Source organism: Candoia aspera, chromosome 7 (genome assembly GCF_035149785.1).
Source record: "Candoia aspera isolate rCanAsp1 chromosome 7, rCanAsp1.hap2, whole genome shotgun sequence".
Classification (NCBI taxonomy): domain Eukaryota; kingdom Metazoa; phylum Chordata; class Lepidosauria; order Squamata; family Boidae; genus Candoia; species Candoia aspera.
The window spans coordinates 1,684,256-1,711,505 of record NC_086159.1 but is presented as its reverse complement, the minus strand read 5'-3'; the positions used below and the strand labels follow the sequence as shown (position 1 = coordinate 1,711,505).

At 48.1% G+C, this 27,250-nt stretch overlaps 3 protein-coding genes across 3 annotated transcripts; all 3 read left to right on the top strand.

The window, feature by feature from the left end:
- The first annotated feature begins 1,700 nt into the window (after nt 1-1,700).
- LOC134501152 (olfactory receptor 5V1-like) lies at nt 1,701-8,870 on the top strand. Its single transcript, XM_063308760.1, has 2 exons — nt 1,701-2,627; nt 8,778-8,870. The coding sequence occupies exons 1-2, from the start codon at nt 1,701-1,703 to the stop codon at nt 8,868-8,870; spliced, it is 1,020 nt and encodes a 339-aa protein (XP_063164830.1).
- Nucleotides 8,871-11,729: 2,859 nt separating this feature from the next.
- LOC134501151 (olfactory receptor 5V1-like) lies at nt 11,730-12,665 on the top strand. Its single transcript, XM_063308758.1, has one exon. It carries the CDS (start codon nt 11,730-11,732, stop codon nt 12,663-12,665), a length of 936 nt encoding a protein of 311 aa, XP_063164828.1.
- Nucleotides 12,666-20,926: 8,261 nt separating this feature from the next.
- On the top strand, nt 20,927-21,862 carry LOC134501150 (olfactory receptor 5V1-like). The gene has a single exon (XM_063308757.1). The coding sequence runs from the start codon at nt 20,927-20,929 to the stop codon at nt 21,860-21,862; it is 936 nt and encodes a 311-aa protein (XP_063164827.1).
- The last annotated feature ends 5,388 nt before the right edge of the window (nt 21,863-27,250 follow it).

The window sequence follows — 27,250 nt, the reverse complement described above, 5'->3', positions numbered from 1 at the left end:
AATCTCGGGACTGGCACAGGCCTTCCGCTGCCTGAGACTCACAACAGACCACAGTTTGCAACCACTGACAAGCCAGCCTTTCCCATCCTTTGTAGGACTATGTGCTGCTTCAGAGATGGGCTTTGATTGGACACAGCAGCTCCCTGGATCGAAGCTGGGAACTGGAAACTTACAGATACATTTTCCAGCTCCTTTTGTTATGACAGGCAAGGGAACTGAGGGATCAAGTTTCAAGACCCTCAAACCAAGAACATCGTCATGCAGTGTAAGTCAACTATGGATCGCATATTGCTGCTAGCCATGGCAGCAAGGTGGCAATTCCATGTTCAGAGGTGACGTGTCTCAGCCGAATATTGGGTGAGGAACATGAAGAGGAGGGTGTTGCTCTTGGGTTTGCAAGAGGTGTCTTGAAAGGGGCACCCTCACCCCATTGTCTCCATTCACTAGGAAAGACAGCTGTGCAGACGCACCTCTACAAGCAAAAGCAGCCCTTTGTCATTCTGATCCCAACGTCCCTTTGTCCAATCTCCACGTATCAATCGCTTTCTGGAATCCAGCAGGACAGTAGAAATGTGTGACATTATTAAACCTATTCCTAGCAAGGCCTCTGGTTTGGATAAGCTCAGCAAACACCATATGCTGCCCTGATTCCAAATTTAAATTGACCTTCCTTTAGAGGAGGTGGGATATGGCCGACAAAACCTTTCTGGCTCTCAAGGACAAGGGGGGGCAGGCTTATCCTGTGCTGAAGCCCAGAGCACATCAAGCATTTTCTTGGAGTCCCCTTGGAGATTCACAGGATGCCCAAAGCGATGATTTAGGCTGGATCCTGCTCCACATTTGCTGATAGAATGGAGGGCCCTTAGTGAAATAAGGAAGGGCAAAGAAGTCTGAATTGGAGGAAATGCGACAGCCATCCAAGGTGCCTTTGATTCAGCTGGTCTTTTTCGTTCTGCCCTTGGCTTTAACAACGTGCTTTAAAGACGTAAGAAATTGAAATTGTACAGCATAGGAAATGGATAGACACATCTTTAACTTGGAGGATCTTCACAGCCTTTTCAGCAGCATTTTTCATTGAGTGTTAGTGCCCTTTGGAAGAACAATCACTTGCCTGGGAAAGGGGTAGGACCCATTGGAAAATCGAAGATGTCCCATTAGCATGTCCTTCTCTAGGCCAGTGAGTTCCTGGGGGGCTGAAATAAAAACCTTTTTTGCAGCTTAGAGAGTCATAATGTCACCTTCAGGACCCAGGGGGTTGGAGAAGGCAGCGCTGAAGGACTGCTGCGTCCTCCGCAGACTTTCTGTACTCGATACTGTGGCATCTTCCCCGGTAAGCCACTTGTCCTCCATATGGAATATGGCTCTGATGCCAAGCTTGGAAGGGATGTTCCTCAGAAATTCCCAGCATGCCCAACGTCCCAGGAATGCAGGGAGGGAATTAAGCTCTGCTCCCCCTGCTCTACATCCCCAATCTAACTCATCTCGCCTTGCAGCTGATCTAATTCAAAATGGCCAAGCAATCAGTTCTTCTTTGGATGGAGGAGATCTCTAAAATTTCATCCTCCACACTTCCAGAGTCTGAGTCCTCAAATAATGACCTTGTCATTTTGCTTCTTCTGTGGATTTTCCAAGGTCCATGGGCACTTTTTTCTTTCTTCACATGTCCATTTCTCTCTTTCCAGCTCTCCCTGTCCTTCCTCATGAATTCCCACAACCAAACACAGGGGAGAGAATTTGTCTTCCTGGCATTCTCCAGACTCCTAAGCCACCAGGTCTACCTCTTCTTGGTTCTCCTTGCTGCCTATTTGGTCACACTGACAGGCAACTTCATGATCCTAACCCTGGTTCTCCTGGATTCCCGCCTTCACACCCCCATGTACTTCTTCCTCAGCCAGCTCTCCTGCTTGGATATTTGCCTCTGCTCTGTGGTGGTACCAAAAATCCTGGTGAACTTCCTATACCACCAGCACACCATCTCCTACAACCAATGCTTGGCACAAACTTTCTTCCTGATTGGCTTTGCGGGTTGTGAGCCAGCACTGCTGGCTGTCATGGCCTATGACCGCTATGCTGCCATCTGCCAGCCTTTGCACTATGCCCACCTGATGAGGAGCAAGCTGTGCCTCCAGCTGGCTGTGGCCGTTTGGCTCTGGGGCTTCCTGGACTCAGCCATCCATGCTGCCCTGGCCTCCAGGTTGGATTTTTGTGGAAACCACCAGCTTCCTCACATCTTTTGTGATGTCCCCCCTTTGCTGAAAATTGCCTGCAGTGATACCTGGGTCAATGAATTGGCCAGTCACATCACCAGCATCTTTGTGGGCCTTGTCCCCTTCCTCTTCATCATCCTGTCCTATTTCTACATTTTGGCCTCCATTCTGCGGATTCAATCCAACACGGGGAGGCACAAAGCCTTCTCCACCTGCGCTTCACACATTGGTGTTGTAATTGTCTGCCTTGGAAATGCCTTTGTAAACTACAACCAGCCCAGTGCTGGCTACTCCCTGGAGACTGACACTCTGATCTCCACAACCTTTTGCATCGTCACCCCCATGCTGAACCCCTTGATCTACAGCCTCCGCAACAAGGAGGTAAAGGGGGCCCTGCGGAAGATTCTCAGCTGCTGGAAGGTAGCATAGTATTCATCTTGGGGGGAGGGGTCGCTGAACCTCATGTGCTTGTGTCCTTCAGAAGCATCAAAGTGGTGCATGAACTTTGGTAGAAGTACTTTCTCAAGTCATTTCCATGAGAAAAAAAACTTGTGGATTTGTCATAATACCATGAGAAGCTGGACCTTGCATCCTTACGAACACGCAATGCCTCCAGCCCTCTGTGTTCCACCCTGACCGATTGAGGCTGTCAAGGAACCTGCAAGCAGGTGCCATACCCTTCTCCTGGCCTATGTTCTACTGCCCCAGAGCAAAGACAAGCGCTAACTAAGATAGAATTCAGATGAGGAATTGGAACCACAGTCAAAGAACGAGTGCTAGTATAGGAAATGAAGTGTGGACGTGGCAGAAGCCAAGATGGTCTGCAAGGATAGAAAGATCTGGAGAGGATCATGAATGGCAAAGGCATGGCTTAGATTGAACCACGTGCTTCTCTTTGTCTTATCTCCGGCCTTTAAGGCCTTTCATTGGCTCTGTCCTGCTGCTTCTCTGCATGTTACATAATGATTCTCACTCTGAAAATAGCATAAATGGTGTACAAGTCTGTCTGTCTGTACGTTGAAATCCCCCGGTACTGTTTCCCGAGTTCCCGCCGCGATTCCTGCTCACTCTGAGGTCTCTCCAGGCACCTGCGCAAGGGCCCCTGTGTGGTTGAAGAGCCTCTCCCTAGGGGATGCATTTCACAAAACTAGCCCTATTCTTGGGTACCGCAGAGGTGGCCGTGGAGCATGGTTATCACAAAGGCCCAGCGAGGCACCATTAAATCCTGTCATAAGAAAGTGTCACAGCTGGCTTCCAAAACCAGAACAAAACACAGAGTAGAAAACAAGTGGAAGTGGTAAAATAGGAAGGCTGAAAAACTGAGATATGACTGGCAGTGTTAAAATAGACATCCGTACCATGCAAGTGGCTGCTCATTCTTCTGTTAAAAACCATGCAAAAGGTGACTGTCCCCAAGGAGGTCCAGGGCTCCCCAACTCATCTCCCTACTTCTCTCTCCACTGATGTCCCTAGACACAGGGGCCTGAATCGCAAGCGTGAGGTGCAGTGATCAGTGCTAGTTCTGTGCAGCACCACGGACTAACCCTCCCTGGACGCATGGCCCAAATGTGCTTCCTGCTGTCCTTTGCAGGAACAGAAGCCAGCTTGCTGGCTCTCATGGCCCATGACCACCTCTGACCACTTCGTTCCATCGGCAGGTCTCTGTGCTGCTCCAGTCTCATGAGCAACCGGTGCTTGAGAACTGGCGGTGGCTGCCTGGCACCGGGGCTTCCTTGATTCTGCTCTTCATGCTGTCCTGACTTGCACTTCTCATGAGATCCCTCACAGTTGGTACAATGGTCCAGCTAATGGTGAGGGGCTGCATGCGAAATCCTGCCCTGTCTCTGCCGGTTGTGCCCATTGTCATGCAATGGTTCACTTTCCCAATTACTTCATTAATTAATCGTTCCAAGTCGCAGCGTAGCTACTTTGCAGGAACACTGGAAAGATTCAGCAAAGGCTACTCCTTCGCTTCCGTGAACCTGACCCATCGGTTCCTCCTGGTCACAAATTTCCTATAGCCCCGCAGAGGAACCAAGGAGAAAAGGAACAGCTTTCCTTTGCTTTAATCACTGTGGCATCAGCGCAATGATGGCATAGGACATGGAAAAAAGAAAAAAGAAATGGTCCGCGTTATTGCGCAGGACAGAACATGAGAAGGGCTTGTAAAGGCAGCCATGTCTGAAACGTCTGGTCAAGCAGAGGAAAGGCACGGGGACCAGCGAGGAGGGAACAGTCCCTAAAAGGACGAAGCAGGCCCTGGCAGACCTGCCCACACAGGGGACAGCCACTGGGCCTTGCCTCCCTGACAGAGGGGAAGGGCAAGAAGCAAGGGGAAGACCGGGCAGGGCCTGAGGTGGCTGTCGTCTGGGCTGAGCACCACCGACCCGGTCCTGTTGCCAAACCACCATAATGCGGATTGGAGGCCTTCCAGCTCCACAGCAACTGGGGGGAGCACAGAAGCAGCTTAGGCGGCACTGATTGATTGATTGATTGATTGATTGATTTGAGTCATTTTAGGCATTGCCAAATCAACTTGATTCTGGGCAGCTCACAATATAAAACATCATAAAAGCCAATACATTGTGGAATTTCTGAGCGGTGTCTCCAAACAGGTGTCCAGAGGAATTATATCTTCAATCCTTAGCATACCTTGCTGGAACAACAGGCAGGAAGCAGCTCCCTCCCCCTCTCCCTCTCTCATCTATCCTTTTTCTCCATATCAGGCAAGCAAGGTTAGATTTGTGCATTTTGAGAGAAAGAATTCGTATGAATTGGGCAAAAAAAAAAAAAAAGAACCATTGCTCCCCAGCCCCTTGTCCTCCAGATTTGTTGGAGGTTGACTGCCGTGATTTCCCATCAGGACATTTCTAGCAGAAGGGTGGCTTGCAGGGGACTGTAATGGATCCCTCGAGGTATTCTGGGAAATGAGGGTGGGGGTCACCAACTGACTGCTGCTTCATAGCAAAGCAGAGATGATGACACGCCTTGCAATTCCATGGGCGGGTAGGGAAGACAAGGAAGCGGATTGCTTGCTCCATGCGGCTCTTGTTCCTGGCACACAAGCCCGTAATGAGGTCCCTTGACTCTCATTTCATCATTCTGAAAAACGGGCTGGTTAACTAGCTCCCTCGGCAATGCCGGCTATGTCCCACCAGCAGCACCTTCTCCTGTGGGCTGGTGCCGGGAGATCAGCCTCCGCTCTTGAGCACAGAGTCCAGCCCCAGAGCGGCAAAACTTCGGAGACTGTTTTCAGCTCTTGCTGCAAAGTACCAGCTAAGCAAGGAAAGCCTCCTGCTCTCTGCCAGCGATTTCCTGGCTGACCTCTGCTGGCCCAGTTCAGACCCATCCTGATGGTCTTGGGGGAGGTAGCCCCCCTCTGAGACTTGGTGGCCCTGAGCTCGGGAACCGGGCTATCCACGGATCCAAGTAGGGTTTTCCAGCTCTGCTGAATCAAGCTGTGCAATCGGCTTCACCCGCTACCCCTCGTTTCATTGGCTTCCACCTAAGGCCTCCCCCACAACCGGGGTCTGTGCAGGAGGGTAGGAAGGCCCCTCCTTCCAGTCGCTGAGCTCCGCCTTCCATAACCATCCTTTTGTACAGAGTCACCAGTGGAAGTTGGACCCTCCCTGTCCTGAAACATTCCCACTTAGGTGGCTCTGTCTTTAGATAGCAGACACAAAACTTCCTTCAGAAACAAAGCAACTCGAAGTCTTGTACCACTTTCACAAAAACACACCAGCCATCAACTTCCGAACAGGTCGTGCCCCAGAAATGGACCTTGGAGTCGGAACGGACAGCCGGATGGAGAAGCCAGCTTGGTGGGCAGCCCCAGTGCTGTGTCTGGAATCCTGAGCAAGGGGATCAAACACGGAACAACCAGGCTTGTAGTTCTCTTAGGAAGTGTCATGATCTCATTGCAAGGCACAAAGAGCCTCACAACGTAGATCATGATCATCAAGGAAAAGAGGAAGAAGATAATCAGGACAGGGATTAAAACAAGCACCCAAAGCACCCACACCCATGGACCCATATGCAGCTGAAAAGAAGGACATCGGATGAACAGAGATAAGCCGCACCTGGTGCCCTGGAGACACACCAGAATCGAGAAGACGAGAGAAGACACCGGGAAAACGCCCAGGCAGCAATCAAGGGTCCCATCAAGAAGGATTGGGACAATGGAGGGCGGAGGAGCCCGGGGTCATACAAGAGGGTATAAAATGGGCACCTCCACACCACACACCCCGTTCCCGTTTTTCGTTCTGTCAGCCATCATTCCAATAAACCAGAAATCCTTAATACCCATTAAGTGAGTCTGTGTCTTATTGCGAAGCGAGACTGACCCTGACAGGAAGTCTACGGTGAGATGGCTCTTGAAATACACTATTCTGGCCACGACGCCTTCAGATGAACCTGGCAGAGTTGGAAGATGTGCCCAAAGGGCAAGTGATGGGAGAAGGTTGGGGCGAGGAAAGGAGGAAGAATGCGGTAGAGCAGGGCCGCAACTAGGCTGGGGCAACCGGGGCGTATGCCCCTGGGCGCCATGCTGGTCGGGCACCAAAATGGGCGCAGAATCCATGTGTCCCCCGGGTGGCACAGACCCCAATTGCGGGCCTGTGGTAGAGAGTTCAGAAAGGCACAGAGGCGACAGATTGTTCTCCTCCTCCTTGTCTAAAGCTAGAACTCCTCCCACCCAGTCAAAGTGACAAGATGGAGGTTGTAGATTGACCCTCCCTCCAGCCAGCCCGGCAGCCTTCCTAAAACCAAAACTCATCCATGGACTCGCCTTTCCCACAGCTGGCTTTCACAGGGGATGGGAGCTTTTTGTAGAAAGGGCCGTTCCCCAAGAAAGCTGGCTGTCAGCATTTCTCACCTTGTGTCCTGGATCCCAGAATCACACAGGAAACTGCTATTTCCCCAGCCAATCAGCTTGTTACCTTTCCTAGGAGTGCCAAAGCCAGGAAACCGGATAGAAGCCGCATGGCTTCTTCTGCTGCCAGTGATCGTGTAGAGGAACACTCACTGACCACGATACCTTTCAAAAAAACCGCATGGAATTTATTTATTTGCTTGTTTATTTATTTATTCCAATTTTTCAAGTCTGCTTGACTGCTCCATGACTCTGGATGGCTTACAAATTAGAAAAGGAGATAATGCATAGAAAAAGAAGAACATGGCCAGCCTGAAGAACAAACACCCAATCTTAAATTAAACAAAGCTAAACTAAATAAAAGGGGCTACGCAACCACCTTAACCCAAGGCCGGGGGGGGGGCATTCTTCTGTAGTTTCCAGAGTGTCCTAAGGGTGGGAGCTGCGTGACTCTCCGGGGGAGATTATTCCAGAGGGCAGGCACTGCAACCAGCAAGGCGTGCCTCCTGTCTCCCGCAAGAGGACACTGTTTGATAAGCGGGACCTGGAGAGCAAGCACCCACCCTGCTTGACTCTACCAGGTGGCCAGAGGTCATCGGAGATCAGTGGTCATTCAGGTAGCCAAGCCAAGAAGGGTTTTAAAGGAGTTGAGCAGCACCTTGAGCTGCGCCTGGAAGCCAACTGCAACAAGTGCAGCTCATGGAGCAGTGGCGTCATGTGCGCATAACGCGCCACTCCCACCACTGCCCAGGGCTCTGCATTCTGAACTACCTGCAGCTTCCTGATGGTCTTCAGGGGCGGCCCCACGTAGAACGCATTACAGCAATGCAGCCAGGAGGTGGCCGTGGCATGAGTGACTGTCTGAAGAGCCTTCTGTTCCAGTCAGAGGATCTAAATGCCCAACACTGTTGACAGAGTCCAAGAAGAAAACCACTCACGCAAACTGGCTTTCTTCAGGTCATCTTTGGGAAACCTGATCAGGTGACAAGAAGGATGAGGAAGGTGCAGAGCAGAATGTGGTGCCTCCCAGGACTGGCTCCTCCTGCAAAAGGACCTCCCTGCCCCGGGTTTCTTGCTGTAGAGGATTAAGAAGCAGGGGGGCTCCGAAATGAACGACCAGTTGGACCCTGCAGAACTTTTAAGTATTCCCCAAACACAGGCACTTGCGGGAAGGGCAGGGCAGGGTGGGATTCAGGACGAGAGCAACTTAGGGCTTTCTTTGTAAAATTTGGCTGGAAGCCTTGGGAAAGGCAGGCTCCTTATGGCAGTCATCTCAGCCTTGGCTACTCTAAGATGTACGACCTTCAACTCCCGCTGGCTGGGGAATTCTGGGGTTTGAGGTCCATACAGCTTAAAGTTGCCAAGGCTGAGAAACATTGCCTTAAAGAAAAAGAAAAAATCACACAATTTGGGCCCAACATCCAAAAAGGCCTGGGGAAACGGCAAGGTAAAGGTAGTAGAGAAAATCCGTTGCGCGGTGGATCCTTTGCCTCTTCCGTGCCGATTGCTCTCTTTGGGGATAGATTTGCATCTCCTCTGATCCTCTGTTTGCTAGCGCAGAGCCTCTCCTGGTTCCCGGGTGCTGCTGGGAGCTTGCAGAGCTCGGTCTGACGTAACCAACTGGTTGCGATTCAAGGAGGCTCTCAGTCCTTGCCTGGTCGGACAGCAGAGACAGAAAGCCTTTTTCTTGATCCCTGCAGCGCGTGCCCCAAAACGCCACCAGCCAGGCGGGCCTGGTGAAAAGGGCCGAACTGCAGTTCTTCGCTGCTCTCTTTACTTTCCGGACGCTCTAAGCTGCCCCAGTCCGAAGACCGTCCTGGCGTTGGCGTGTTTGTTTCGAACCACCAATAACCAGCTTGACCCAGCTCAATAGTTGTTAACACAAAGCACTGGAAACTTGGACCGCTGGTTGAGGGTTTTCGATCCCCTTTAGTGGCTGGGGGGGAAGACTTCTTTTTAACAAAGGAAAGCTTGGAATTGAAAAAAAACCACGGGATCGAACACTATAAAGGCTTTCAACTAGTTCAGCAAGGAACCTCAACAATAAAACTATTTTCTCTGTTAGCTACCCATTTCCTACTGGCCCTTTCTCGACACTCTTTTCTTCAAAGTGCAATTCCAGGGTATTCTCACATCTTTCTGTTCCATATCTCCAATATATTTGTTTCGTGCTGACCTCTCTATTTCTGATGCCTTCATTCCATCTCTCTGGTCCGTGTCTCCAGAGCTACAGGATATGCATTTTTCTACAGGGTCACATGTCTCCTTTCCTTTTTTAGTTTCTGTTTTCTGTTTCTGTTCTGTCTTTTCCCCCTCTTCTTTTCTCCTTGTTTGCTCCCGGCTGGGCTCCTTGGCTCTTCTCTGCTTCTTCCGAATTTTGGCTCCCTCCGAGGGGAAGGCCTTGAAGAGCTTCTCCCTCAGGCTGGTTCTGAGGGACGGAAAAAATGCCTCTCTCCCCTCCCGGTTGTTATAGCTGTGGCCTCCTTTCTGGGAGCCTCCCCTCATCAGGGCATCTTTCTTTCAGTTTTATTCTTTGCTTTGACTCCTGGCTTCAGCTCTGTTTGTGGCAGGAGAGCTCCAGGCCGCCATTTGCCTTCCCTCCTCCCGGGACAGACCGTCCTGGGCAGAGACATTGGGCGTCTGCAACAGAAGGAGAATATAAAACCTTGCAAAATATGAGGGGAAGTCTGAAGACTTAACAGCTTGGTAGAAAGGGCTGATTTTCCTGCTTTCTGAAATACCAAGGGCTGGGGGAAGCCTCCATGGCTAGAGATGTCCGAAGGCTCTTTGCTCCACATCCCACTAACTTTCAAAGGGGGGGGGGGGTGTTGGAGGATGCACGTCCCACCCTGGTGCTGTTCCAGGTAGGCCCCAATGGCTGATGCCTCCCGGAACAGCATCTGGAACCCCACCAGAGGCCCTGCAGTGGCTGTAGAAGAGGGGGCCCCCTGCCATGGCAGGACTGGCCCCCAGTCTCCCCTCCGTTCTGGAAAGCCTCAGCTTCCAGGCCATCTCCAAAGGCCGCCCCGTTTAGAGGGCCCTGTGGTAATCCGGCAGTGCCAAAGCAAGGCCAGAATCACCATCGCAGAAGGATCCTGCTCCAGGCTTCACCTCCTGTTACAGCAGTAATCCTGCATCTACGGAGGTCCCAAATCATGAACCACCTCCTTTTGGGGTGGTGTGACTGCAGGACTGAGATTTGCAGATACCGCCTGATGCCGGGCATTGTGGACTTTTTCTCAGAAGAACCACACCAGGACGCCATGGATCTTAGAGGGAGGGGTTGTGAGGGTGGCAATTGCAGAGTGAGGTCTCGCAGAATGGGACTTGCTGACAGGGGCCCCCTCCAGCCCTTCTCTGTGACACTGGCCAGGAACCGGCATGGGGGCATTTTAGCCTCCTGGTTCAGGTCATCTGAAAAGAGGGGGGTCTGTACAATGTGCCAGACTGAGCAAAAATGGGTATGTTGCAATCCTGGCTCCTGTGGGAAGCAAATCAGGCTCCGCCTGCCAACTTCAGCCATCCCATGGTTTCCTTAGTTGAGAAGAACATGTTATCTGAACACAGCAACATCACTTTCTGCTTGGGGGCTTAAGGGCTGCACGTCCCCCCTGGAGTCCTGGTCCCCAGTTGCCTTTGTGTTCCTGCAACTCAGCTGCAGTCTTCTCCCGCCCCCAGCTTGGCTCTCTCCGTAAAGAATCTCACTCCTGGGCCGATGGGGTTTGGCGATGCCTTAAAGGCACTTGAGGCCAGACCCCTTCCTTTCACCTGTCTTCTGGCCAGGAGGGCCTGGAGGGGACCAGAGCGCAGGCCATACCGGTTCTGAAAGATGGCTTCAGGAAGCCTTGATAAGACGCACTGGCAGCTTCCGTGGAGGGGGAGCCCATCCGGGTGACAGAGAAGGAGCAGTGCAGAGGTGAGCTTCATGAGCACATCTGGAGCAAGGCACCAGCAGCCCAGGCCCCCAGGTCAGTGGCTCTGCAGAGAACCTTCCCCACCTCCCCACATGGCTCCTGGCATGTTAGGATTTCCCTCCTCACCTGCCTTCAGGAAGTATTCCATCCCCAAGCTCTGAAGGGCCACCCTTACTATACCTCCAAGCAGAGAAGGCAGACCATTAATGATTCCTCTATGTTTACTTCCCGTTAGGACCAATATTTCCCACCTTCCAGCTGTATCTGGAACAGACAGCCCAGGACAGACTGTCCTTGTCAGTTCATGCAGCCCTCTTTCCAAGACACCATCATCCTGACTTGTGGGAAAGGATTGCATGGCTAAGAATGGGCTGTGTGAAGAAGGGTTTTCTTTGGTCCCTTCTAAATCTCCTCCCAGGGCTGGGATTTGAGCCCCTTGATAATTTTCCTTGTCCTCTCCTGTTCTTTTTCCAGCTCTGGGATGCCATGCTTGAAATGTGGGAACATAATGTCATCCTGAATGTGGACGCGTCATTGTTTTCTAAAAGAACATTAGACTATTAGCATTCATGGTTTCATGCCATTTGTCAGACTGTTTAATCCACTACAAAATCTGAGGAGACAAGTGAAAATGTTTTCTTTGCACAACTGGTGCATATGTGGGGGTAAAAAAAGTCCCGTTCGGCTATCCTCTTGCTCCTCTTGAGCATCTTTGCTATACACGATCTCTGCCTTTCCATGGATTTCAGCAACCAGACTCTAGTTACTCAGTTTGTTTTTCTGGGTTTCTCCACCATCACACATGGCCAGATCTACCTCATCCTGGTGTTCCTCGCCATCTATCTGGTCACCATTCTGGGCAATCTCATGATCATCAGCCTCATCCTGGTAGACTCCCACCTTCACAGTCCCATGTATTTTTTCCTCAGCCACTTATCCTGCTTGGATGTCTGCTACTCAACAGTCACAGTGCCCAAGATCCTAGCAAGTCTCCTTCTCCAAAGGCACAGCATTTCCTACAACCATTGCTTTGCCCAGATGTTCTTCCTGATGGCCTTCTCTGGCTCAGAATGCTGGTTGCTGGCCATCATGGCGTATGACCGCTATGCTGCCATCTGTCAACCGTTGCGCTATTCTCACATCATGAGTCCACATGTTTGCATGCAAGCGGCCATTTTCATCTGGATCTGGGGCTTCCTGGATTCCTCAGTGCACACAGCCTTGGCCTCCAAGTTACATTTCTGTGGAGACAATCACATCCATCACATCTTCTGTGACCTCCCACCACTGCTGAAAATTGCCTGTGGTGACATATATGCCAACCAGATAACAACTCATATAGCCACCGTATTTGCAGGACTGACCCCTTTCCTTTTCATTGTAATCTCCTACCTCTGCATCCTTGCATCCATCCTGCGCATCCGCTGCAACTCGGGCAGACAGAAAGCTTTTTCCACCTGCTCTTCTCACATGTTGGTGGTCATCCTTTACTTTGGAAACGGATTGCTCAACTACAACCAGCCAAGCTCTGGCTACTCCCTGGAGATTGACACCCTGATTTCCACAATGTATTGCATTGTCACCCCGATGTTGAACCCCCTGATCTACAGCCTCCGCAATAAGGAAGTGAAGGGGGCCTTGCGGAAAGTCCTGGAAGGTATCAGGAGAATATAGGACCTTTCTCAGATGTACAAGTTTCTTGCTGACCCTCCGAGAGACCAGTTCTTGCTCTGTCTGGTGAAGCTCAGGAGGGAAGTGGCACCTGTGTTCTGGGTGGACACAGACCAGGTCCCAGGCTGACTGCCTTCCTGAATTCTTCCTCCAGAAAGAAACAGGCTGCCTTCTTGCAACATGCCTCAATGGGGCCACCATTGAGAGAGATGCTAAAGAAAGGGACTGACGGTGACCATTGTGTTGTGTGAACCTGTAGTGCTGGTGGTTTTAGCTGGCAGATTGGCATGGAGGAATTGAAGAACGGCATATACCTCTTTTCCTTAGGTGCATGACAGGTAGAACTCTGAAGGAAATTCTTATTTGCTCTCAGCATTTCTTTCAGATGGATGGATTCCTTAGGAAACCTGTTTGGAATAGTGGACCACCACCGTTTCCTTTCGCTAATTTGAGATTACCATTGCAGGAAGGGGGCTTTACTTTACCTGATTTGCAAAACTATCATTGTAGTGAGAAATCTTTGGGCCATATTGGAGCATGGACTGGGTTTTGTTAATGAGACTCACAAATATTGATCTCTTTGGAAAAATTCTACTTTGAAAGTAAGTAGTAAAGCATTATCTTGGACCGTTTGGGCAGAAGCTGGGGTTATGACTTTAAATCAATTATGATGCAATGATTGTTTTAAGGATTTCTCCTGGCTTCAAACTGAATTTGGCCTTCCTGCTTCAAAGCAGTGGCAGAATCTTCAATGTAAGCATCTGCTAATCCACCAACACGGGCCAGATGCTTTTCCAGCCCAAAGCACCCGAGTTGGTCTCTTATTTAAGGAATCCAGGATAGCAGCAAAATTCATAAGATATCTCTATTGAAAGATCAATAATATTTTTAAAGTGGACACTTCTGGGAGATTCCGAACATGGACTGAAGAACTAGGATCCTCAAGAATGCCCCATCAATGGCCTCATGTCCTTAAAAATATTGAAATGTTATCAACAGATCTGAAATTAAAGTTGATTCATCGAACACATATACAGCAGGTCCCCGGCTTAAGAATGACTTCCGTTCCTAAGTCTGTCCTTAAGTCAAATCAAAACAGTTATTTAGCATCAGTTAGTCAAATGTTTGTCTTAGTATGTAGTATATGTTTTACCTTTCTATGCATTTAAAACTCTTAAGAAACATTTCCAAACACACTAAAACATCTTAAACATAATACACAAAGTAGTATTCCGTATTTAACCCCAAATATTGAACTTGACTCAATTTTTTAATATAATAGTCTTTATGGCAGTCCGTTCTTAACTCGCAGTGGTCTGTAAACCGGGACATTCTTAAACCAGGGACCTGCCGTATATATTTAGAACATACTGGACTCCCAAAAGGATTTAGGTAACAGGATGGACATCAGATTTTCGGTGTTGGGGGTGTAAAAAAAATGGAGGGTTCGTTGACCCATATGAAATGGTCTTGTGATCATTTGGTACTTTGGGGGATGATATTTTAATGTATAGAAGTAGATTTATGGGGACATAAATATTCTTAAAAGTTTATAAATTTTTAAGATGTCACTGTGACATTGAATTATATACCAAAGCTTTGGAATCTGACTGTTTATCAGGAATTATGGCTGTATCAGGCATGGGGGTGGCTAAAAGTATCATATTGATATTGGAAACCTGATATGATTCCAGATCTGAAGGAACGGCTTTTGGAAATGCATGACCTCTCTGTTTTGGAAAAGGCAATGTTTTCTACTAACCCAAGGATAAAGCAAAATATACTGCTTTGGCAGAGATTTTGTGATGTTTTGCTTTTTTAAAAAATAAATGATTTTAACATGCCTAACATCTTGTGGCATTGACATGGCATTAACAAGTGGAAATTAACTCCAGGGCTTCCAAACTCATTCATCACAGAGATATTGTTACAAGGAACTTGTGAAACATAAAAATCGTGACAAAGCTGTAAGCTAACTAATCGGTTCATTGAAGACATAATGTTTCTACCGACCGTTGTTAAGGTTGCTGTCCCTAAACATACGACTTTGTGATATTTTACAATAATACTTTGAATGAATTATACTATATTAATTATGTTATTTATTAGTAAACCAACAACTATTGATACATTTAATATACAAGGTAGATTGTCCTTTCTTTTTAGTTTCTTTTTCTTACCCTTTTCTCTTTTGGCTTTTATTGTGTCTTAAGTTTAAAAATCTTCAGCAAAGGATCGTTACCTTGTCGTGGTGCTGGAGCTTGAGCACCTCAATGATGCCATGAGCTAAACCGTGAAGGGCCACCCAAGACGGGAAGGTCATGACAGAGAGGCCAGACTAAATGAGATCCCTGGGGAAGGGAATGGCAACCCACCCCAGTATTCTTGCCGTGAAAACTAAATGGATCAGTACAACCAGAGATATGTCGGTATACCATCGGAAGATGAGACCCCCAGGTCGGAAGATGGTCAAAATGCTACTGGGGAGGAAGAGGATGAGCTCAACTAGCCCCAGACGTGATGACACAGCTAGCTCAAAGCCGAAAGGACGGCTAGCGGCCGACGGTGCTGGTGGTGAACGGCGAATCCGATGTTCTAAGGATCAACACACCACTGGCACCTGGAATGTAAGATCTATGAGCCAGGGCAAATTGGATGTGGTTATTGGTGAGATGTCAAGATTAAAGATAGACATTCTGGGCATCAGTGAACTGAAATGGACTGGAATGGGCCACTTCACATCAAATGACCACCAGATCTACTACTGTGGACAAGAGGACCACAGAAGAAATGGAGTAGCCTTCATAATTAATAGTAAAGTGGCTAAAGCAGTGCTTGGATACAACCCAAAAAACGACAGAATGATCTCAATTCGAATTCAGGGCCAGCCATCTAACATCACAGTGATCCAAATATACGCCCCGACCACAAATGCAGAAGAAGCTGAAGTAGAGCAGTTCTATGAGGATCTGCAGCACCGACTGGACAACACGCCTAAAAGAGATGTTATTTTCATCACAGGAGACTGGAATGCTAAGGTGGGCAGTCAAATGACACCTCGAATTACAGGTAAGTATGGCCTGGGAGAACAAAACGAAGCAGGACATAGGCTGATAGAATTTTGCCAAGACAATTCACTCTGCATAACAAACACTCTCTTCCAACAACCTAAGAGACGGCTTTATACATGGACTTCACCAGATGGACAACACCGAAATCAGATTGATTACATCCTTTGCAGCCAAAGGTGGCGGACATCTGTACAGTCAGTAAAAACAAGGCCTGGAGCTGACTGTAGTTCAGATCACGAACTTCTTCTTGCACAATTTAGGATCAGACTAAAGAGATTAGGGAAGACCCACAGATCAGCTAGATATGAGCTCACTAATATTCCTAAGGAATATGCAGTGGAGGTGAAGAATAGATTTAAGGGACTGGACTTAGTAGAGAGGGTCCCGGAAGAACTATGGACAGAAGTTGGCAGCATTGTTCAGGAGGCGGCAACAAAATACATCCCAAAGAAAGAGAAAACAAAGAAGGCAAAATGGCTGTCTGCTGAGACACTAGAAGTAGCCCAAGAAAGAAGGAGAGCAAAAGGCAACAGTGATAGGGGGAGATATGCCCAATTAAATGCAACATTCCAGAGGTTATCCAGAAGAGATAAGGAATTATTTTTAAACAAGCAATGCGCGGAAGTGGAAGAAGACAATAGAATAGGAAGGACAAGAGACCTCTTCCAGAAAATTAGAAACATTGGAGGTAAATTCCAGGCAAAAATGGGTACGATCAAAAACAAAGATGGCAAGGACCTAACAGAAGAAGAAGAGATCAAGAAAAGGTGGCAAGAATATACAGAAGACCTGTATAGGAAGGATAACAATATCGGGGATAGATGGTGTGGTCAGTGAGCTAGAGCCAGACATCCTGAAGAGTGAGGTTGAGTGGGCCTTAAGAAGCATTGCTAATAACAAGACAGCAGGAGACGACGGCATCCCAGCTGAACTGTTCAAAATCTTGCAAGATGATGCTGTCAAGGTAATGCATGCTATATGCCAGCAAATTTGGAAAACACAAGAATGGCCATCAGATTGGAAAAAATCAACTTATATCCCCATACCCAAAAAGGGAAACACTAAAGAATGTTCAAACTATCGAACAGTGGCACTCATTTCACATGCCAGTAAGGTAATGCTCAAAATCCTGCAAGGTAGACTTCAGCAGTTCATGGAGCGAGAATTGCCAGATGTACAAGCTGGGTTTAGAAAAGGCAGAGGAACTAGAGACCAAATTGCCAATATCCGCTGGAGAATGGAAAAAGCCAGAGAGTTTCAGAAAAACATCTATTTCTGTTTTATTGACTATTCTAAAGCCTTTGACTGTGTGGACCATAACAAATTGTGGCAAGTTCTTAGTGGTATGGGGATACCAAGTCATCTTGTCTGCCTCCTGAAGAATCTGTATAACGACCAAGTAGCAACAGTAAGAACAGACCACGAAACAACGGACTGGTTTAAGATTGGGAAAGGAGTACGGCCGGGCTGTATACTCTCACCCTACCTATTCAACTTGTATGCAGAACACATCATGCGACAAGCTGGGCTTGAGGAATCCAAGGCTGGAGTTAAAATCTCTGGAAGAAACATTAACAATCTCAGATATGCAGATGATACCACTTTGATGGCTGAAAGTGAAGAGGAACTGAGGAGCCTTATGATGAAGGTGAAAGAAGAAAGTGCAAAAGCTGGCTTGCAGCTAAACCTCAAAAAAACCAAGATTATGGCAACCAGCTTGATTGATAACTGGCAAATAGAGGGAGAAAATGTAGAAGCAGTGAAAGACTTTGTATTCCTAGGTGCAAAGATTACTGCAGATGCTGACTGCAGTCAGGAAATCAGAAGACGCTTAATCCTTGGGAGAAGAGCAATGACAAATCTCAATAAAATAGTTAAGAGCAGAGACATCACACTGACAACAAAGGCCCGCATAGTTAAAGCGATGGTGTTCCCTGTAGTAACATATGGCTGTGAGAGCTGGACCATAAGGAAGGCTGAGCGAAGGAAGATCGATGCTTTTGAACTGTGGTGTTGGAGGAAAATTCTGAGAGTGCCTTGGACTGCAAGAAGATCAAACCAGTCCATCCTCCAGGAAATAAAGCCAGACTGCTCACTTGAGGGAATGATATTAAAGGCAAAACTGAAATACTTTGGCCACATAATGAGAAGACAGGACACCCTGGAGAAGATGCTGATGCTAGGGAGAGCGGAAGGCAAAAGGAAGAGGGGCTGACCAAGGGCAAGATGGATGGATGATATTCTAGAGGTGACGGACTCGTCCCTGGGGGAGCTGGGGGTGTTGACGACTGACAGGAAGCTGTGGCGTGGGCTGGTCCATGAAGTCACGAAGAGTCGGAAGCGACTAAACGAATAAACAACAACAAAGTTTAAAAATGGTTTCATTTACTTATATGGGTTTTTTTAGTGTCTTTAGTTGTCGTCAATATTTTGTGTTTTGGAAAAAACCGAGAACTCTGTAGATTGTATATTTTCATGGAATGGTTAGTACTGTAGTGTAGAATTAAGCAATCATTTATTTTAGTCCTGAAAATAAATGGGGTCATAGTTTGTTCTGCCTTGTCCTTGGTGAGACTTTTGTGTCAAGTAGGAGAGTTTTCCTCGTCTTCGATCCAATTAGCCTTGAGAAACAGGCACTCCGATATAAACTAATTGGGAACCCCCCACCCCCCACCCCCCACCCCCGCTTGGTCTGGAACTTCAATGTGGGCCTGAGAGGGAAGTCACTGCATGGTGGGTCTGCCTGCCGCCATTTCTCTGGGGTTCCCTGACGGGCAGAAGGGCTGAACGGTCGTTTTTTCTTTGCCTCATTGGCTTATTTCCGCCAAAGCACATCTTGCCCATGAGATGCTCAGGTTCACCACTTTTCCAGATCCTTGGAAGGCATCGGACTGCTTTCTGGCTGAGCTGGGCGGGATAAAAGTCCTTCAGATAAGGAAGCAAATCCTCTACGAAGCCAGGATTATCCACCAAGGTCAGGAAGACTCTCACCGTCTTATATCCCCTCCTGCCAATTCCTCCATCAGTTGCTTTGATGTTTCTGGAAATGCCAGAAAGGTCTATTGTGAACAATCCCATATAAGTGTGTTCCGGTACATGAAAGTATGCTTCGAATATTTCCTTGTATGAATATACACACAGAGGAAGCACAAGAGAGTCTGGCCCCAGAGGATCCCTGCTGCCTGCCCTCCAGATTTATTCCCTGCAGAGTCCAGGGCAGGACTATTCCCAGGACCCCTATGCCAAGGCAAACTTTCCCCCATGAGCACCACCTGCCACAGGTAATGCAGGCAACCAGGAGACTTGCTTCTGTTGGAGGAATGAGCTTCTAAACCTCTCCCTTCCTGCTCTGATGGCAGATGTTTGGTGAGCCACCTCTCATCTCTTGTATCAGTATTCAACTGTGGGAGAACATGGGGAGAGGGTCATTCTGCTTCAGCCACAGCTGGTCTTCTGTGGGTGGGATAACTAGCAAAGGCGAGCTGCTTTGTGGTCCATCCAACATTCTCTTTTCAGGAGGCAATGCGAGGAGAGAGAAGCTTTGGGAGAAGGGAGGCATTGGGAGGGAGAGGGAAGGGGAGAGTGACCAGGAATGCAAGACCTCAGAAATGGCAAAGAGCCTCTCCTCTCTGAGGGCACAACCGTTTTAACCATTGACAACCCAGATCTTTCTATCCTTCCTAGGGCTTTGAGTGGGCAACGTTTTGACCAAATGCCCCGTCAGAGCAGCTCCCTGGATCAAAGCTGGGTACTGGAGACCTATAGGGATACGTTTGTCTACTTCTTTTGTACCTGACAGGCGAGGGAGCTGATGGGATTCAAGTCAGGTCAATCCAAGTACATCTTCACACCGTATAAATAAATGATGGTTCATATACTGGGGGCCATTCGTTTCAGTGGTAAACTGTTGCCTATTCAACATGGTAGCAAGAAACTCCAGATATAATATGTCCGAGGATAAAATTCAGGGCTACGTTTAGGCTTGCAAGAGGCATCTTTGAAGACAATCTTTCACTCTCACTGTAAACCTCAAGCTGCTAGATAAAGCCAGATCTTCCAAAACATCGCTACAACTGAAGGCCCAGTGACACCACCACCTCCTTCTGATCCCAAAGTCTCTTTGCCCAATTTGCAGATCTCACTTATTTTCTGGAATCCCGCAAGACAACAGACGTTTGTTATGTGCCTTAAAAACTGGTATTAATCTCAGTTTATACCATATGCCAACTTAATGCTAAATGAAGTTGGACCTTCATATACTGTCAGTGAGGTGGGACAGCATTCTGCACATACCTTTAAAACTCTAAAGAGCAAGAGTGGGCAGACGTGTTCTGTGCTGAAGCCCAGAGTAAGTCAAGCATCTCCTGAAGTCTCCTTTGGAGATTCACAGGATGTCCAAAGGGAGGATTCGGGCTCCACATTTACTGGTAGAATTGAGGGTCCCTACAGAAATAAGGAAGAGCACAGAACACTGAAGGGGAGGAAATGTAACAGCCATTCAATGTGCCTTTGATTCAGCTACTCCTTGTCCATGCTGCCCTTGGCTTCAACAGCATGCTCTAAAAGAACCTGAGGAATTGTACAGCATACGAAATAGATAGACAGACCTTCAACTTGGAGGATCTTCACAGCCTTCTCAGTAGCATTTTTCACTGATTGTTGGTGCCCTTTAGAAGAAGGTCAGTTGCCAGGGGAAGGAGAAGGACCCATTGGAAAATCAAAGATGTCCCATTATAATGTCCCTCTCTAGGCTGGTGACTTCCTGAGGGGTTGAAGGAAAATCTGTTGGTCCAGCTGAGTCATAATGCAACCTTCCGTACACCAGAGTTTGGAGAAGGCAGGGTTGAAGGACTGCTACTTCCTGGGCAGAGTTTCTGGGACCAATACCGTGGCTTCTTCCCTGATGAGCCACTTGTCCTCTTTATGGAATAAGGTTCTGATGCCAAGCTTAGAAGGGATATATCTAATTAATCAGATCTTGCAGCTAATTCTGACTCAAAATGGCACAAGCAATCAATTCTTCTTTGGATGGAAGAGATCCCTACAACTTCATCCTCTACACTTCCACAGTCTGAGTCCTCAAATAATGACTTTGTCATTTTTCTTCTTCCATGCATTTTCCAGGGTCCATGGCCACTTTTTGCTTTCTTCACATGCATGTTTCTCTCTTCCCAGCTGTCCCTTTTCTTCCTCATGGATCCCCAGAACCAAACACAGGGGACAGAATTCATCTTCCTGAGTTTCTCCAGATTCCAGAGACACCATGTCCATTTTTTCTTGGTGTTCCTTGCTGCCTATTTCTCCACTCTGATGGGCAACCTCATGATCCTAACCCTGGTTCTCCTGGATTCCCGCCTTCACACCCCCATGTACTTCTTCCTCAGCCAGCTCTCCTGCTTGGATATTTGCCTCTCCTCTGTAGTTGTACCAAAGATTCTGGTGAACTTCCTACGCCAGCGGCACACCATCTCCTACAACCAATGCTTGGCTCAAGCATTCTTCCTGATTGGCTTTGCGGGATGTGAGCCAGCACTGCTGGCCATCATGGCCTATGACCGCTATGCTGCCATCTGCCAGCCTTTGCACTATGCCCACCTGATGAGGAGCAAGGTGTGCCTCCAGCTGTCTGTGGCCGTTTGGCTCTGGGGCTTCCTGGACTCAGCGATCTATACGGCCCTGGCCTCCAGGTTGGAGTTCTGTGGAAGCCACCAGATTCCTCACATCTGGTGTGATGTCCCCCCATTACTGAAAATTGCCTGCAGTGATACCTGGGTCAACAATTGGGCCAACCACATCACCAGCATCTTGGTTGGCCTTGTCCCTTTCCTCTGCATCATCCTGTCCTATTTCTACATTTTGGCCTCCATTCTGCGCATTCAATCCAACATGGGCAGGCGCAAAGCCTTCTCCACCTGCACTTCACACATTGCTGTCGTAACTCTCTTCGTTGGAAATGGATTTCTGAACTACAACCAGCCCAGTGCTGGCTACTCCCTGGAGACGGATGCCCTGATCTCCACAATGTTTTGCATCATCACCCCCACGCTGAACCCCTTGATCTACAGCCTCCGCAACAAGGAGGTGAAGGGGGCCCTGCGGAAGGTTCTCAACCGCTGGAGAGCAGCGTAATCTTCACTTGGAGGTACTTTTCTCCTTGAATCTCACATGTTTTCCTCCCACAGAAAAATAAAACTGGTGCCCATGACCTGGGGAGAAAGACTTTCTCCAGGCACCTGCAGAACTTTCCCCTTAGAAAACAAATGGGAGTTGTCTTACGAACATGAGTAGCTGGACCTTGCAGGTGGATGCATATGAAAATTCATTGACTCCAGCCCTCCGTGGTCTGTCATGGCATTCTAAGAGCCTCACGGACCCTGCAAGCAAATGCAACACCCTTCTCCTGGAATCTGCTCGACCAGGGACACATGAGTTTTGAGTGTGGAAGTCACTCATCATGGCTTGCACACGTTCACATTTGTTATTGCCCCAGAAGCACACACATCCTCTGTCAAAGGTGGAATTCAGATGAGGAATAGGCAAAAGATTTGGGTGATCCAAGAACAAATGACAATCTATAAAACACAGTAGAGAGAGGGTGGAAGCCAAGGATAGAAAGACATTGAGGGGTATAATGAATGGTGACGGCGTGATATAGTCCAGTCTGTGTTTCTCTTTGTCCAGCCTCCTGCCTTGAGCTTCGGTCGTACTGTTGCCTGCTGGTTTTCTCCCCGTGTGTGTTTCTTTGGGTGTTTTTTTAATTGCAGGAGCTTTGACAGGTTATTTAAACGGAAATGGCAGCACAAAATAAGGATACAGAAAGCAAAACAGCTGCTGATAAAACCTAAGTAAAAGCATCCTAGGAAAAAACAGGACTGCATTCTCCCCTTCCCTTCCCTTCCCTTCCCTTTATTTTCCCAGCTGCTAACCACGATCCAAATAGTTGTCCTGTACTTTGAACATTAAACATGGAGATTATTACTAGTATCTATTTAGCCACATTCTTCTCTTGTTCCTGTTTGGTCCCTTAACTCTTCCTAAAAGCTGTTTTCCAAATGTCTGAATTTGCCTTGCTGTGTAATATGTCGTATATCTACCCTTCCTGCTTGAATTTGGTTAGTCTTTTGTTATGAGTCTATACTGTTCTCCAATTCTGGTCTCTCAATCTTGTACCATCGGCAAAAGTTCACCTTTCCATTGTTGTGCCAAATTCGTTCTTGTAGCAATCAACATTAAATTGTGATGTTTTTCATTTATGTTTTCTGGGATTTTTCCTAATAAAAATATTTGTGGTATCAGTTCAACTTTTAAAAGTAAAAAAGTCTAATAAAAGTTACCCTTGAATTATTTTCCAGGCCTTGGGGAACCCCTGCACATTCAGGCTCAAATATAGGCCAGAAGTTACAAAACTATTATATTTGCCTTGCTATGAGCTCCCGTCAACTTGTCCCAGCTCCTGCTAACCAGGCAGTTCAAAAGCATGCAAATGCATGTAGGTACCACTTTGGTGGGAAAATAACAGGGACATGAAAGGAGCCCCTTTGGGCGTCCCCCGGGCAACGGTGATGTCACCGGCAAATCCTTTCAATACAGAAGCGCCTTGGTAGGTGCTTCTGACATACACACAAAAATATATATTCCTTTCATGAGTAGGCCTGTATAAATGCTATAACGGTGTTCTTGAATTGAAAATGAAGAATGAAACCTGCCTCTTTAATGTGAAGTTGCCAGAATTCCAAATAATTTTTAAAATAAATTGTGATCTCCCAAGGAACCCCTAGTGACCTCTTGTGGAACCCTAGGGCTCCACAGAACCCTGGTCGAGAAACCTTGGTCTAGCATATCTTCTGCACCACAAGGGTTTGGGAATATTTTCCCCAAAACCTGCAGTACAATGAGGGGCCTTGCTGAGTTTCCTGCAATATAAAATCTACTTCCTCCATGTTTCTCCTTGCATGTGAACTCAAGAGTTTCCAAGGACATCCAGCAATTAAGCACAGCAAATGATCTTTGTTCTCCTAGGTTTCTCCACTATTCAAGAAGGCTGGATGTACCTCCTCTTGGTCTACCTAGTCTTTATATGGTCCCCATAATGGGTGATATCCTGGTATTTACCCTGATTCAGCTGGATGCTTCTCTTTGCAGTCCCATGTACTTCATCCTGCTGCACTTGCTTTGCCTGTCACAGTCCCCAAGATCTTACTGAACTGATTTTCCCAACAGCCCACTAGCTTTGGTTGAGGGGCAGAAAAAATGTTTTCCCTCTTCTCTGCTCCACTGGGTGAAAGTAGGGGTGGGGGGACAGGGAGGGAGGTTGAGTGCTCAGATGGGAGGTGCCAGTTAGCTTGGTAGACTTGGTGCTGGGTGCAGAGTGATAGGCTGAAGTACCCAGGTGTTGGTGCCAGTTGCTTTTTTTGCCCGGTTGTGAGGAAGGGTGTGACAGACCTGGGGGTTGGAGGGCAAGGGTCAGCGAAGATGGGTGTTGTGGGGGGAGAAAGGGTGGGCAGTAACATCTTGGGGATGACTGGTTTAGGGAAATGTGGTGGGAGATAGGGGGTGGGTCAGTCTGGGGAAGATGGGCCCACTGTTAAGTACTGGTGCCACGTTCAGGCCCCTCCCTCCCTATGGACTGATCATCACAGCTTTAGAGGTCCCAGATTTCCCCTGCTGCTGCTGAATGCCAGGTCAGTCTGTAATAAGTCCCCCTCATCCATGATGTCATTGTGAATGAGAGAGCCAACCTGGCATGCGTTACTGAGACTCTGTGGCTGGCTTGGTGGTGGAGTTCCCTAGGTTTATGGTTCTGGGGCACTTCAACCTAACCGCTAGGCCCAGAGTTGGAGGCGGTTCAGGAGTTCATGGCCAGCAACCTCCATCACGGTCCAGGTTACTGAGGGTCCAACATACGGGGTGTGTCTGTCTGTGTGTGTGTGAGACACAGTAGATCTGGTTTTAGTCTCAGGGCAAAATGTGATCTGGAATTGGGGGATATTGGCATCACCCTCTCCAGTTGTGTTAGCTATCAAGTGCCATAATCCCCAGCCAAGACATGTTGAGCAAAGGGTCTGTAAATGTAATGGTATGTGGGAATGACCTTGGGAGACAGGAGGAAGAGCCGCAGATGGGACAACGGTAAAATGTGGATGATCCAAGGCATGGGAGTGGCATGGGGCCCGGTTACCTGAGGGACTGCCTCTTCCCCGTTACGTCAACCCGTCCCATCCGATCATGCAGAGACCCCTCTGGAACATGCTGAGAGAATTGAGAGAACGGTAAGAGAATTCTGTTTTGGGGGGCACCAGGAGGCGGGCCTTCTCAGCAGTAGCTCCCACCCTCTGGAACACATTGCCCCCGGAGGTGAGGTTAGCCCCATCATTCCTGGTCTTCCAGAGGACCCAGAAGACCCAGCTCTGCAGCCTGGCCTGTTGTGTCTCAACTTCAGCCACTTGAAGGTGTGTGGACTTCAACTCCTAGAATTCCCCAGCCAGAGATGCTGGCTGGGGAATTCTGGGATTTGAAGTCCACACATCTTCAAGTTGCTAATGTTGCAAAACACTGCTCTAAAGGGTTATTGATTGAGTCTGATTCAGTTGCGCAAGACACCGTTTGCACAACGCTTCACCCCCCGGTTGTTGGAAAAACTGGACAGCTCCATTCCCACCATCAGCTCAGATGATGGAGGCGAAAGATAGGGCTACTCTGGTGCAGGGGAGATGCAGTCCTTGCATATTATGTCGTGCATTTGATCAGTATAACAAAATATTTCAATCCGCAGGAATGGGCTGGAAATTGGAGTGGCCTGGAAGGGAGGGAGACTTTTGCCCTACTGGCTGCGAAAAGCACCTTATTGGCCAATGAGTGACCAAGAATTTGGCCAGGGCTCAGGGCTCCTCTAGGGGACTTATCTTAAGTTCTTAATAGATTTGGGATCCAAGCACACAAACTCTTTTCAGATCAAAAGAGAAATGTTTTTGCAGTGTTTCTCTCCACCTCCCGGTGGGCAGTGAGTCCCTCTGGGCCAGGCAGGCTGAGCGTTAAAGGCCTCCTCCCGCAGTGATCAGGACCAGCTTCGTTGTGCTGGGGATGCAGGAGGGAAGGTCCCCAACAGGTAAGACAATGCCAGTGGGGGGGGGGCAGTCAAGTCTCTTTGCCGGCAGGGTTTGGTGTCCGGAGGGCTGAGCTGCTGGCTGGAGAGGCACCGACTTGCGTGTCCCTTCATTAAGCGAGCGGCTGCAGAGAGTGACGGATGCCCAGGAAGCGTGGACTGGTTCATGCCAATGATCTGGAGATCTCTGTGCAGCAGGGGAGCTGCGCTGCTGAGAAGGGAAGGGGGGGCCTTGCTAGAAACAGCCAGGTGAGTCTGCTTTGGTCATCCTCTCTCTTCACCTGACTCTCCAAAATCAAAGCTGCCCATTCGATCATGAACAGAAGTTTCTTTTGTCCCAAACTGGCTAAGTCTTTGTTTCTGGATGGACAGATCCCTTTCCTGACCAGCAGTGCCTCTCTCATCTGGATGCAGGTTGAATTTGTTGGCTCTCCCACCTAGCTCATTTCTGTATCCAAGCAGTTGTTCAAAGTATTCCTGGAAGCTGCTGAAAAGTGGGGCAGCATTTCATCTGCAAAGTGCTGATGCAACGTTCTCTCTCTGTAGCTTTTTTATAGATGTTCACTAGTGGAGTTTGCAGATTTTGGCACTGCTAAGAGCAACCCAAGGACAATCTCCCTTCCCCCTCTTTTTCCTTTTGTCCACTTTATGGGCAGTTCAGCCTACAACCATCATCAGAATTTGGGGTGCTGAATCCCCTGTGTCGAAAGTACCTTCTTGCAGAGCTCCCATTTCCTGCCAATCCAACTCATTCTGAGATGTTCACAAAGAATCTGTTCTTGTATGTGGGATTGAACTACAGAAAATAACCACTGGAAATGAGACCTTCTGAAAAAAATACCAGTGCTTCTCAAAAGACAATTTTGAAGGCATGGGTGGTTCGTCTGAGGATCAGTTCCTTCTCCAAAAAGTTAAAAGATAAAGAAAGGGAAATGAGAGAAAAAGATGAATAAATAACAGTTAGCATGACTTTCAGCTGAAATGGTCATTGGGGATAACCAGCATTGATCTGGGCTGTTGTGTCTATTTGCAGAGAGTGAGAACTATTTCCTGCACACAGTGGCTAGCCCAGAGAAAACAAAGGGGAATTCTAAATGCCATTTCCTCCTTCCGTTGCGCAGCAAAGGAACAGCCATGCAGGCAGCTTCTTTTAGTCCTCACTGATTGAGTGACCCACGGATGTGGGGTGGGATGCTAACAACTGCTTTCACTTCACTTTGGTGTGGAAAAGGGCGGTGGCAAGGAGACCTTTTTCTCTCCACAGGGAAGTTCATTCTTCAGTTCCTGGTCCTCATCTCCTATAAAGTGAAGTTTTCAAGATCAGCAAAGCTGGAAAACATTTTTGGATGTTGGGCTAGATAAAAAACGAATTAGGCTAAATTGCATATTCGTGCCTCCCGGTGGGGGGAGACTGA

What these genes read in the sequence shown, in the direction of transcription:
- LOC134501150 (XM_063308757.1), top strand. Translation starts at nt 20,927, where the DNA reads ATGGATCCCCAGAACCAAACACAGGGGACAGAATTCATCTTCCTGAGT.
- LOC134501151 (XM_063308758.1), top strand. Translation starts at nt 11,730, where the DNA reads ATGGATTTCAGCAACCAGACTCTAGTTACTCAGTTTGTTTTTCTGGGT.
- LOC134501152 (XM_063308760.1), top strand. Translation starts at nt 1,701, where the DNA reads ATGAATTCCCACAACCAAACACAGGGGAGAGAATTTGTCTTCCTGGCA. An exon ending in AGATTCTCAGCTGCTGGAAG is followed by an intron (nt 2,628 to 8,777) that starts GTAGCATAGTAT and finishes TGATCCCTGCAG; the next exon opens with CGCGTGCCCCAAAACGCCAC.